The 13,634-nt window shown below is 39.9% G+C and overlaps 1 protein-coding gene across 1 annotated transcript in view; it reads left to right on the forward strand.

Annotated features, from left to right (window-relative positions):
• The window catches only part of LOC149261567 (putative RNA-dependent RNA polymerase 5), a 545,994-nt gene that overhangs the window by 57,145 nt on the left and 475,215 nt on the right, over positions 1-13,634 (forward strand). The window contains exons 3-5 of the mRNA XM_089369718.1: positions 4,836-5,025; positions 5,151-5,283; positions 5,723-5,797. Coding sequence (XP_089225844.1) covers positions 4,836-5,025; positions 5,151-5,283; positions 5,723-5,797 — 398 coding nt within the window. The remainder of the gene's footprint in view (positions 1-4,835; positions 5,026-5,150; positions 5,284-5,722; positions 5,798-13,634) is intronic.

A 13,634-nucleotide genomic window follows, 5' to 3' on the forward strand; every position in this document is an offset into this window, starting at 1 on the left:
TTGCAAGATGATCCATTGGGGATCATGTCAATTGACATATCTCATCTATAGCACCGGAGGTCTACTTATTATAGGACCCTACTCGATGTGAGTCAGATGGTGACTGGGATGCCTGAATTCAAAAAGAGCATGAAGGTACATGTCTGAGATGTACCAAAGGAAAATCTTACAAGGGGACCATTCCCCTCATGTAGCAAGTCCACAGGTTTGGAACAACCCGAGAGGTTTGAGATTCATGATCAGGAATCTCATGTATGCAAGTGGAAGAAAGCCCTCTATGGCCTGAAGAAAAACACCTCAGGCTTAATTTGAGAGGATTGATAGCTGTTTGATGAAGCTGAGATTCACTAGGAGTGAAGCCGATCCAAACCATTGCTTGAAGGTTGTGGATGATAGACCTCTCGTACTGGCACCTCATGAGGGCGACCTCTTTTTGACAGATGCAGATCCTCTCATTTCCAAAAGTAAGAGGGAGTTGGATTCTAGATTTGGAATGGTGAATTGCAAGCCCGTGACTACCTCGATGGAGCTTAACTTTCAGAAGTTATGTGGTAGTAATGCTGGACCAGATTTGGGAAATGCCTCTGAGTTTCATAAAACTCATTCGCGTTGATGTTCTTGGTGAACTTCCGTCTAGACATACGTTTTGCAGTTAGCATGATGAGCTCATATATGATTGAGCCTCTCTGGATTAGTGCCAAGAATCTTCTCAGATATCTTCGGGGCACAATCTCTCATGGATTGAGATACACTGCCGGAAATATGACGCTGCATGATTATTCGAACGCTAATTGGGCAGGCAGTGTGGAGTATCTCAAGAGCACTTCTGAGTGTTGATTCTCTTTGCGTTCTGCTCGATATCCTGGTTGAGCAGGAAGCAAAAGATGGTTGCTTTGAGCATCGTTGAGACCGAATACATAGCTACGAGTATGTTCTCGTGTGACGCTGGTTGGTTGTGGAAGCTCTTCAGTGAGCTGTTTATACACATGATGGATACCACCGTGATCTTCTGTGTCAACCAGGGGGGGATTCGATTGTTGAGGAATCCCGTATTCTATGATTGCTCCAGCATATAGACATCAAATACTACCTTATCTGGGATATGGTACGTCGATGAGTGAGGAGGCTCCATCGCATTGAGACTGATGTATAGGTCGCAGACATTCTATCAAAGCCCTGGGGAAAGGTCAAATTTGTGACTTTCCTGAATGACTTGGAGTCGTTGAGAGACCCTCTTATGAGGGTCCTGCATGATGCATGCATTGAGCTCTGGGAGCTCCGGGGGGCTTGGGGTACTTCTTGGAGCAACAAGCGACCATAGGGCGACTCACCCTCCCCTAATGGTGCGCTGTGTACAGGGTGAATGGCTCAACCTTCCCTTGTGATACCCCGTGGTGACTTAGGGACAGGATGAGTGGTTCTCCTATCGAGGCATCCTACCCATGCAACTTGGGACTCATGGGAAGTACCTCTCAACTCACCAATGAGCAGGAAAATGGGGTTAGGGACCATAGTAGTACTATCGATGGACGCATCGTTGTATCTACCGTACTCCCTATGCTAGGATGACCTCCATTGATCTGGGATCAATGAAACTGATCTGGGATCAATATGAGTGGTTTGAGACACTCTCTTTTGATATTGATCTGGGATCAATTGGAACTGACTTCGGGTCAGTAAGAGTGATATGACTCACTCTCTTGGAACTAATCTGGGATCAGTAAGAGTGGTATGACACACTCTCTTCATATGGAACTGACTTTGGGTCAGTAGAGAATGGTATGAGACATTCTCGATCAATTCTTCTTCTTCATGGTTCAACAGAGCAGAGCAGAGCTCAACAGAGCAAAGCAGTGCACTGATGGCAGAGATAGTACAGTTAGACAAATGGATCAGCGGATGGAGTTCTCTCTAGTTGAGAGGGAGTGTTAAAATTGGCAACTAGGGCCAAACTCCATGTGGGTCATCTTATTTATGGCCGTTGATATTTTTCTTGGATCCCTCTCATCAAGAGGTGTAGGATTGATCTAAAGATCATCCGATTCTGATAAGTATTCATGGAGTTATGAATTTATTTGTGTTATAAGACAATTTGTTAAGGTCAGCCAACAACCAAATAAACCCCACATATGCTCAACATTTTAGTATAAAAGGAGATGAATTGAGAGTCATTTCACACACATTTCTCTCTTGATTTCTCTCCACTTGTCTTGGGTTTTAGTGTGAGAGAAATCTAGGAGGAAGTAGCCCTAAGACGTTGGAGGAAAGGAGGCTGCCCTAGCTGCAGCAAAGAAGACAGGCCAACGAAGCCATGGAAGGAACCTCTACGCTGCTCTAACATTGACCTAAGGAAGCCCTAGCCGCAATCCTAAGGAAGCCCTAGCCACAGTCCCAAGGAAGCCCTAGCCGCAGTCCTAAGGATGCCCTAGATGCAATCCAATCAAGTGCAACACATACCTTGGAGAGCAGCTCGTTGTAAAGGAGAAGAAGTTTGTTTTGGGCTGCAGCAAGAGAGGCAAGACCAACGAAGAATTCAGGGACTGTTTGGCCGCAGCAAAAGGAGGAAGGCCGAAGTTGTTGGTGAGGGCTGGACTGCCTAGAAACTGTAGTGTAGGGTCTCCTCGGGCAGATTGAAGGGTTGTTAGGGACTATGTTTGAGTACCCTAATCAGTCTCGAATTGCAACAGTCAAAGGACCCTAGAACAGTGAGTTGTAGCATGCATTTTAGGTGCTTGGTGTGTGTGCAACAAAGGTCTGTGGTAGGCCATAGGCCTAGCCACTCCTAAGCAGGCCAGCATGGAAGTGCTAGGGGCTGCCATATGCCCAGAACAACAGCATGAGGAGGCAGCCATGTTCAAGGTATGTTTTGGGCATGATTGTTGGGTTGTTGTAGGTTAATGGGACAACAAGAAATCATAGGTGTTGTAGGTTAATGGGACAACAAGAAATCATAGGTACAACAGTGCTAAACATTGGGACAACATGTGTTGAACATTGGGACAACGTGTGTGACAACAAGGTACAACAGTGATAAACATTGGGACAACAAGGGATAGCATGTGTAAACATTGGGACAGCATGTGTGACAACAAGGTACAACAGTGCTAAACATTGGGACAACATGTGTGACAGCAAGGTACAGCAGTGCTAAACATTGAGACAGCATGTGTGACAGCGAGGTATAGCAGTGCTAAACATTGGGACAGCATGCATGACAGCAAGGTACAGCAGTGCTAAACATTGAGACAGCATGGGTGACAGCAAGGTACAACAGTGCTAAACATTGGGACAGCATGTGTGACAGCAAGGTACAACAGTGCTAAACATTGGGACAGCATGTGTGACAGCAAGGTACAACAGTGCTAAACATTGGGACAAATAGTGACAGCATGGTGCAGCAATGGCACATGGGACAACAAGTACATGCAGTACAGTGATGGGTACAATCATGATTAGTGAAAGCATGATGAGATGCAGCATAGTGATGGGTGCAACATGGTGCAGCACAATGAGGTGCAACATGATGATGAGGAGCAGCACAATGATTGGTGCAGCATGGTGATGGAGTCACTTGGGAGAATCAGTTAAAGCAGCATGTCTTCAACTGAGTTCAGCTACCTCATGTATCATCTACTTAGAGATGATCTATGCTCTTGTTTAGATAAGTCAAAGTGTTGACTTCTGTTGTATATGTACTATCTCTCTCTCTCTTTCTGCTGAACTATTGAAGAACATATAAGAAAAATTGATCAAGGGTTTCCCCACATTGGGATTTGTCCTTGGATAGTGCCACATCTTGTGTCCTCTTGCCTTGGCTTGTCTTTTGCGATTTATGTTTATGTTCTATCTGCAATTTACTATTATGCTAATGTGATTGCTAATCTGGAAAAGATATTGAGCTAACTGTGAAAATTGAAATAAATTGCTCTAAGCATAGAACATACCTAAAATTAACAGCATGCAACTTAGTAGTCAAGGCACATATCTGGAGGAGGATGCATGCTTGCATGCCTCAGATTATCTCCAATTGAGGCACCATTGTGCACATGTCGAGATTCATTGTATCTACTCTTCTTCTCCATCTACTAAAGAGAAGTCAGAGGTATAAGTTTATTCATTCAGTTTTCAGTTCAGTAGTTAGCAGTTCACTGTTTTTCTATAGCAGATTTTCATTTCAGAATTAATGAGAAGCAGTAGCAGGTTTTGACAGTCAATTCACTGTGTTTCTATTACATATTATTATATTTTCTATAGCGTGTGTTTAATATTTATAGATTCTAGCATTAATTACAGTGCAGTTTTTAGTAGCTTTAAGTTTTCTGCAGTAATCCTTTGAGAGTGGGGAATCTGTTGACCATGGTTTAGAAAATCTAGCAGGAAGGTGGAGTGCTGGAGTGGTTTGTGTAAGAATGATGTATACAATTTGTTTACTTAAGTCAAGGACTTAGAAACAGTAATGTACGTTTAGATATAATGCTACTTGTCATCTACTAAATCTCACCAGATGCTATATTAGTGCGATAATAATTGTAAATTTGCCTCAAACTTTAATTGGGTTTCTAATGTATGTCTTAAACTAAATGGTACTAATCTATTGGATCTAGTTGTGAGTTGACAATTTTCAACAATGTCAAGTTCCTTTTCCAGTTTGACTCCTCTCTCTCAGTTCTTTATTTACTTTTCATTTTCTTGTAGGTTATTGCTTTCTCTTTCTTGTTACTAATATGTTAGCTGCTTCAATTTACTTATAGAATTCATGAGAACTTATATACTTTTGTCACAGTTTGCAAAGATATATATATTGACGGTATTGACTTGTTTGTTTCATTTTCTAGTTAATGAGCTCTATCCCATCAGAGGTGAAAGCCGGCAGACTTGCATGCATGACAATTGGAATAGCTCAAAGAGAACAAAAGACTCGATCACTACAAAACCTTCCGAACTACCAGTTTTCACAGAACATCTGAAAGCATTGGGGAAGCTTGACTTTCCCAAAGCATTTTTTGTGTTAAGCTCTGTTACACCGTACGTTTGATATTGATTATGGAATACTTTTTTTTAGTAGAAATGAGCTCATGCTGCGTAATAAAGCTGGGTTTGCTTAATAGGATTTGCACTATCTAAATTTGATTCATTTGGTGGCTTTGAAGGTATGCACTGGAAGAGGTTTTATCAGTTGATTTTATAAATGGCCTGCAAGACTTGCCAATGGTTGCTGTAGAGTCAAATCTTAGGCAAGAATTGGCCATGAAGCTTGACTCAGTTTCTCATTTTGAAAGAAAGGTGCATCTTTATATCATTACCATGAACTGCTTATTTGTCCCTGTTATATGCCTCTATTTTTTGTGACCATTTAACGAGCAACTTTTTGTTGATCATCTAACTTGTCTGTATCAAGAAGAATACTTTTTGATTTGCTGGCCTTCTTCCAAGATGCAAGAATATATTACAATAGGCCTTCCCGTCTGCTAAGAAATTCTGTAGGTTAGTTCTCTTGATTGTATTGTTAAATATGAATGTCAAGTGTTGGACACAAAAGATCACTTTTCAATTGCACAAGAAGCTTATTTCTTTAGTTATTGTGAAGGCAAAACTTATTGATGTTCTTTCAATCATGTTTTGTTCTCATAGTTTAGCACTTTTAAGTTTTAATTTTAAGGCGATTGTAATATTTGCTACTTAGTGTTGCTCTTAGAGTTGGAGTCTTTCTCATGTCTTGCAGAAGTATGATTGGGACCCGAATAAAATGTACGAGTATCATTGCCATGTTGATCGTGAAGGAAATTGTGTATTCGAGGTAGATGTCTATCGAAGTTTTATATGTATTTATGGATGACATTACAGTCAAATGCTAGTATGAAGATCTGCCTGGCTTCCATTGTTTGTTTCAGGACTCTTGTCTACCAAAAAGTTGCATGGGGCTGTTAAAACACATCAAATGGTGTAGTACAAGCATTCAAAGAAAGGCTAAATTCTAAGATTCATTTGATTTTGTTTGTAGACATAATAAAAAGCTGTTACCAACGAATAAAAAAAATGAGTAAAGTAGCAAATTCTGAATATGTGGTAAGAGTTTAAGCAGTACTGTTGGATGTGATCAAAATTCTAGAATTTCTTAGGAATAAATAGTTAAAAACCACCATAATATGGCAGAAACCAGCAGAAAATCGCTAAAACTACCATAAAAACATACAAAATCACACTTGAAACTGAATAAATCAGATTGGGGTTACATCATACCTGCAGCAGACAGGGCTGGTTGATCTCCTCAGAAAGTGCTAATCAAGATCCATAACTTTGCAGATTAATTCTTACACGAACTTTGATGTATTAAAAAAAAGGGTGGATCCAAATTCAATTATAATGGACTTTTCTAGAATTGTTGATGTCATTGTGACATCATCCTCCAAGGGAATGTGCTGTTTTGTCAGGGAGGCTCAATTTGATAATAGTCCAACCAAAACAAATAGATTTTATAAAAGGAGGATTTATTCTTGGCAATCTCATCATGTCTTGGGAGAGCATTGATTGGGCTAAAGAGTCCTGGTTGAAAATCCCCCTCTCATAGATAGATTTTGTTAAGGCATACAACGAGATTGAATAGGATTTCGTTTAAGATGTGATAGATTGGCTAGACTTTGGGTCTTTCTTCACTAGGGTTATGGCTACTCTTCAGGCAAGCTTCAACTAGAGTTTGTGTAAATGGAACCCTCTCCGAGGGATCCATCTTTGGAGAGCTATCCATTAGGATTGTCTCTTAGCTTGTTACTTCTACTTGATTGTTGCAAAGGATCTTGGGTATTTATTAGAAGCACCATCAGAGAAACATGTTGGTTCCAGATTCTTTTACGATAGGCTTTTCTAGACTTGTTGATGTCATTATGACATTTTCCTCAAAGGAATGATCTGTTTTGGCAGGGAGGTTCATTTTGATGATAGTCCAGCCAAAACAAATAGGTTTTATTACAGGAGGATTTATTCGTAGCAATCTCATCACAGCCTTGGAGAGTATTGACTGGGCTCAAGAATTTGGGTAAAAATGGCCCTTGTTAGAGAGAGATATCGACAAGGTATACGGCAAGATTGAATGGGATTTCATTCAAAATGTGATGGATTGGCTAGGCTTCGAGCCTTTCTTCACTAGGGTCATGGCTATTTTTTTCATGAAAACTTCAACTAGAGTTTGTCTAAATGGAACCCTCTTTGAGGGACCCATCTCTGGAGAGCTATCCATTAGGATTGTCACTTATCCTATTACTTCTGCTTGATTGTTGTAGAGGCTCTTGGATATTTGTTAGAAGCATTAAACAATTAGAATGCAAGGGAAAATTAAAGGAATTTGCCTTGTAGGAAGTGGGAAATTAGTAAGCGTGCATTTTGAATGGTATCACCAGAAACCAAAAGGAATTGAATGAACACTTTGAGAAAGTGCCAATATTGACTCACCGAATCCCTCTTGCTTTGAGTTAGTGCTTTTAAACTTTTAATTCTTGATTTGGAATTAGAAGTTTAACTTGGTATCAAAGCAATATACTCTAAAGAGGAAATCAAAATTCTCTTAAGTCTTACAAAAGATCTAAAATTCCAGTAGTAGTTTTTTTTTTTAGTAAAACTTCTGATTTGGAGATGGTAGCAACTGGTTTGAGGTTTGAGGGCAAGTTGGAGGGTGCACCTAACTTCATCCCTTGAAAGGCGAGGGTTACATTAGTTCTGATGGAAAATGGGTTGTGGGATTTTGCAAATACCACAATAACCATGCTGACAGATGCAACAAAGTTGGCCATCCATAACCAAATGGATGTGAAGGCTAAGAGGATCATCTTAGATGTGGTGAATGATCACTTGAATCCTCACCTATTCGAGAAAAAGTCAACACGGCAAATGTTTGACGCTTTGACGAATCTTTTCCAAAGCAATAATGCAAACAATACGATGACGTTGAGGGAAAAATTCAGAAACCCAAGATGACTAGATTAGATATAGTGACCAATTATCTCACCAAGATACTTAAGTTTGTGATCAATTGGTAGCAGTTGGGGAGGTTGTGATAGATGAAGAGTTGGTGAGGACGAATGGTTTCACCAAGCCTTGGGTCCCATTCAATAAGGACATCATTGCACGATAGGCAGTTCCCAAGCTTCACAGGGTATGGGATGACTTCATCAAGGATGAGATTTTAGAGGAACCTTTAGTATCCCAACAGAAAGGTGATAATGAGAATCTGGATCTTGCCAATCATGCAAGGAAAGGAAGAGGAAAGGGTTCAATCAAGAAGAATACAAGTGGAGAAATGACTTCACAAGCTAGAAAGAAGGATTTGAGCAAGGTAAAATGCTTCGTGTGCCACAAGAGTTGGCACTATGCTTCACAGTGTCTGGAATGGAAGAAGGGGAAGGGAAAGTCATAGCAAATGACATTTGTAGATACTTAGGTCAAGGAGTTTGTTGTGAAGTCAAAGAAGGAATTCTCGTTAGTCTCTTGTTTCTCTGGCACAATTTCCAATGGTGCGTAGTCTGTGGATATTAGAGCTTCTCGTCCCATGATAGGAACACAAGAGTTGTTCACTAGTCTACTAGAGAGAGACTTAGATTTGCATGTGGAGCTTGGCAACAATGCCAAGTATGGTGTAGAGGGAGTTGGGATTGTCTTGTTCTAGCTAGAGTGAAGAGGTTCTCTGGAAGTGAGGGATGTGTTATTTGTTCTAGGCCTAAAGAAGAAGTTATTCTCAGTCTCCGACTCTCAACCATGGAGGACAGGGGATATGCCATTAGTTTCCAGGTTGGATAGGTTCTCATTTAGTCAAGTGATTCTAGTCTTGGCTCAAGACGAGTTATTGGAGGCAAAGAGGGTATTCTATACATGCTGAATGCTTAGCCAACACAAGCCCTAGTTCATGATATTGAGAATCTGTGTGAGCTTTGGCACAAGAGGATGGGTCACTTGCATCACAAAACATTGCCCATAATGAAGGAGATTGTCGCTGGTCTTTTGAAGTTCAACGTGGAGCAACAAGAAATTTGCAAGGGGTGTGATCTTGGCAAGTATGCCAAGGCTGCTTTTCCAAGCAGCAAGAGCAGATCTAAGGGCATCTTAGATCTAGTGCATATAGACGTGTGTGGTCCAATGTTAGTAGCATCAATGGGGGGTTCCAGGTTTCCAACTATTATGTTACCTTCATTGAAGATTTCTCTAGGAGGATGTAGATCTTCTTCATGAGAACTAAGGATGAGGTTTTCAGTTGTTTCTGGGAGTAAGGCTCCAAAATTAAATAGGAAGAAAGATTAGAGTCTCGAGGTCGGATAATGGGGGTGAGTACACCCAAATGACTTTAAATATTTTTGCAAGGAGGTAGGGATCAAGAGAGAGTTGACAGTGCCTTACAACTCACAATAGAATGGGGTTCCTAAAAGGGAAAACCTGTCCAAGGGGATGAGGAGCTATCATGGTGATGATTCATGACCAAGAGCTACCTATATTCTTTTGGGCAGAGGCATGTAATACAACAATCGACGTGTAAAACAATAGTCCTTATAAAGTCTTGGGGGACAATACTTTGGAGGATGCTTTCTTTGGAGTGAAGCTATAGATTGGCCACTTTCGCATCTCCAATTATCTAGTGTTTATCCATTCACTAGTAGAGAAGAGGACGAAGGTGGAGCCATTAGGAGAGAAGGGCATATTTGTGGGCTATAGTGAAACCCTTAAAGGCATATAGGGTCTTCATTCCAGTGTAGAGGAAGACCATCGTGAGTTGAGATATCAAATTTGAGGAGGGCTTGGCATTCACGAAGTCTCATGAGCCCATCCCAATGTCAAAAGACAAGGAGTAACAGGGTTCGAGGATTGAGGAGAGTTCATCGCCGCCCACAAAAAAGATTTAGTCTACAGGTTAGGAGGAGGAGTTGGAGGCACCCTCCAATTTTGTTAGGAGGATGTTTTTATGGCTAAAACAAACTTTGAAGGATGCTCAGGAGCTATGTTACTTGGGAGCGGGAGCGACCATTTTCAAAAGCTCCCGGTTTGGGAGCGAATCCCGGACCGATTTTTTAAAAATATATATATATATTTTTATATTTTTTAATTTTTGATACATATATGTCAACAAAAACATGTCAAAAAAAAAAACATAGATTGAACCATATAACAACAATCATCTAGAAGTTATAATCTTCATCAACCACGTTCGCAAGTTAGTAACATAGTAACATACAACATATTGAGTCTCATGATTCATCAATCTTAAAGTTTCAAGCTTTCAAAATTCAATATATAACATTTATCATCATTGATCACCAAAGTTGTACTTGTAAGCTAAGTGTAACCATTACAACAAATAATATCTAACATGAAATGAAATGTTATAAAATGAAACAACTTTCAACTTTCATGAAGCATCATATTCATAATTCATTACTAGTGAGTTATAATTGCCAACTTCAAACTTAAATTGTCATATATTGTTTAAATAAATATCATAATAAATATGAAAGAGTCAATAGTTATAAAAGCTACTAGAAACTAGAAAAGAGAAGTAAATCTATTATCTATTTCTTATGCTTGGGCCTCTTGCCACCACGAGAAATGTCTAATTTTTTAGTCTTGTTGCAAAATCAGGATCTTTGTCATTAATATCACCCTCCAAGCATTAATATCCAAAGGTATCTTTGTCATTACCTTTGTATCTGTATAGGGATCTTTGTCATTAATATCACCCTCTAAGCATTAACATAAGATAGAAAAAGCATAGCATGTCAAGTCAAGATTTTGTTTGAGTGATGCGTACATTTTTAGGAGGGTCATGATAGAGGAGTTCGACAACCAATGTCACTAACATCAAGGTACATAGAGGGATTGGTGCTCTTGATTAAATACGAGTTCCATACCTTAATACATGACAAAATTCAATGGAAACATTGCAATCCCCCAATCCTGAAATCCTGAAAAACTGATAAGTCTGCTGGATTTTGAATGAAATCTAAAATTCTACTTTCTCCATATGAAATCCAATGAGGACGAAACCACTCTCAAACATCCCGAGTCATTTCATGGTAATGTTAAAAATTTAAGTAAAAGGATGAAAATGAAGATTAAGGAGAATGTCACTTTTACTTTAAGAATTTAATATTACCATGAATAGCATATCAATACTAGGGCCTAGACTTGATCATTAAGCTGCCCCACTCAAAAACTATTTGTTTCTTTAAAAAAAAATTGCATTTTGAACATTACTACAAAAAAAAAAATGCAAAAAAGGCAAAGCGCTCCCGAAAAGGCAGGGAGCGAAATTTTTTTTAGGGAGCAAGCTCCCGACCCGCTCCCGAGTCGCTCCCACCCGGAGCGCGGATTGGGAGCAGGAGCGAGGGGGGGGGGTGCTCCCCCGCAACATAGCTCAGGAGCATGTTGAGGATCCTAAGAGCACATTGAGGGAGAGTAGATTGATGAGGAACTTTCCTAGTTATATGGCTATCATGAGTAACATCATTGATTCTGGGCCTACTAGTTTTGAGGAGGCAACAAACTAGCAGGTTTGGAGGGATGCCATGATGGAGTATTTGAAGAAATTTCAACCCCCACTTTGGTTATCAGTTTTCCTTATCACTCCACGCATTTAGTGTTAAATCCAAGAATGATAAAAATTCTAAAATCTGGAAATGATAATATTTTTCTGAAAACACAAATTTAGAGATTTCACAACCGCTAAAATTGCAGAAATAAAACACAACAAAATTATGATAGTCACACACAGAAAATAACACAGTGATTTTTGGTCAATGTGACCTTGGGAAAACCCCCTACAACTCTTGGGGAAAACCAGTTTGAGAGCTCTTCGTTATTTTTGAAAATGCGTTTATAGAGAAACTGAAATACACAGTAAAAATTCCAGCAACCACAAATTACAACTTATCTCGATTTCCGTGCTTGAACTCCACCTTGAAAATCATGCCAATCAGCAAACAGCCAAAACAGAAATTTTTACAGCAATAAAACAACATTAAATGTTGTACGACCAGCCTCGAAAAATGTGCCTAGAACTTGCTGTCCCTCTTCCTCGATTTCTGTGCCTTTCTCCTGTTGTACGGTTTTTCCTTGGGATGTGTGCCAATAAATGTTGCTGCCCAGATTTGCTGAAATGTCTTCTCATTGCTCTCCTTCACTTCCTCACTGCTAAGAAATTTTCTCCTTGCTCTCTCTTCTCTTTCTCTCAAATGCTCATGAAAGAATGAATTGATCTTTTCCTCTTCTCTTCTCCTTTTATTCTCTAAATGACCTTTTGAGTTACCCTAAGATCTAATGGCTGAGATTCATTTAGATCTAGGGATGAGAATAAATGTGCATTTAATTCTCACTTTCTATTTTTTAACTCACCCACTTAAATAAAGACCCACTTAGCCTTTTATTTCCATAGTCACTTTTTCACTTTCTAATTCTTCATTCACTTTAATAAAGTCACATTTAAATTAGAATGTAACTTTACCACTTATAAAGTCACTTTTAAATTAGAATGTAACTTTACCACTTATAAAGTCACTTTTAAATTAAATTGACTTTACCACTTATAAAGTCACTTTAGGAGAAAAGTAAAAAATAAATTTGGACACTTTTCCCTAGGCCAAAGATCAAAGCCTTAGGGAACCACTTGTCCTCTGGTACCAAATTTTAACACTCCCTCTTACCAAGGAAAGCGTTCCTCACCACTCCCATCTTGTCTCTGAAGTAGACATGCTTGCCCCGTGGTAGGGCTTTGGTGAAAATGTCTGCCACCTGCTCATTTGTGGAAATGTACTCAAGCTTGACAACTCCCTTTTGGACATAGTCTCTAATGAAGTGATACTTGATCTCAATATGCTTTGACCTGTCATGAAAAACTGGATTCTCCGTGAGTTTTATGCAACTCTGATTATCACAGTAAATTACTGAAGGTCTCAATGCCTGACCAAATAGACCAAACAACATCTTGCGAACCCATATGGCCTCACAACTAGCCAAACTAGCAACCATATGCTCTGCCTCAGCTGAACTCAATGCAACTGACTGTTGTTTCTGGCTAATCCACGACACAACTGCCGAACCCAACCCAAAACAACACCCGGAAGTACTCTTCCTATCTGAAGCACAACCTGCCCAATCTGAATCCGTGTACCTTGCCAGTCTCACTCCATCACCTTGTCTATAATCCAGACCAAAATCCACAGTCCCCTGCAAGTAACGAAGAATGTGTTTTGCAGCTACCCAGTGCACTCTCCTGGGCTCACACATGAACTGACTCAGTGTGTTAACTGCAAAACATATATCTGGTCAAGTGTTGACCAAATACATCAAACAACCAATCAACTGTCTGTATAGAGTAGGATCCACCAACTCGGAATCAAAAGCGTGAAGCTTCTTCCAGTTAGTGATCATAGGTGTAGACATGGGTTTGCAGTCCTCCATGTGAAATCTGCTAAGAATATCCACAATGTACTTCCCTTGTCCCAGGAAGAAATGCCCCTCCTCCTGCCACACCTCCAATCCTAGAAAATAATGCATCAAGCCGATATCCTTCATCTCAAACTCTGAAGCAAGATCTCTCTTGCAGCCCTCAATGAGTCTCTCTGCACCAGTGATGATCAAGTCATCAACATACAACACTAGAA

The sequence above is a fragment of the Pinus tabuliformis genome, chromosome 6 (genome assembly GCF_031772625.1).
Source record: "Pinus tabuliformis cultivar Carrire ecotype Pingquan chromosome 6, CPIR1, whole genome shotgun sequence".
In the NCBI taxonomy this organism is placed as follows: Eukaryota; Viridiplantae; Streptophyta; class Pinopsida; order Pinales; family Pinaceae; genus Pinus; species Pinus tabuliformis.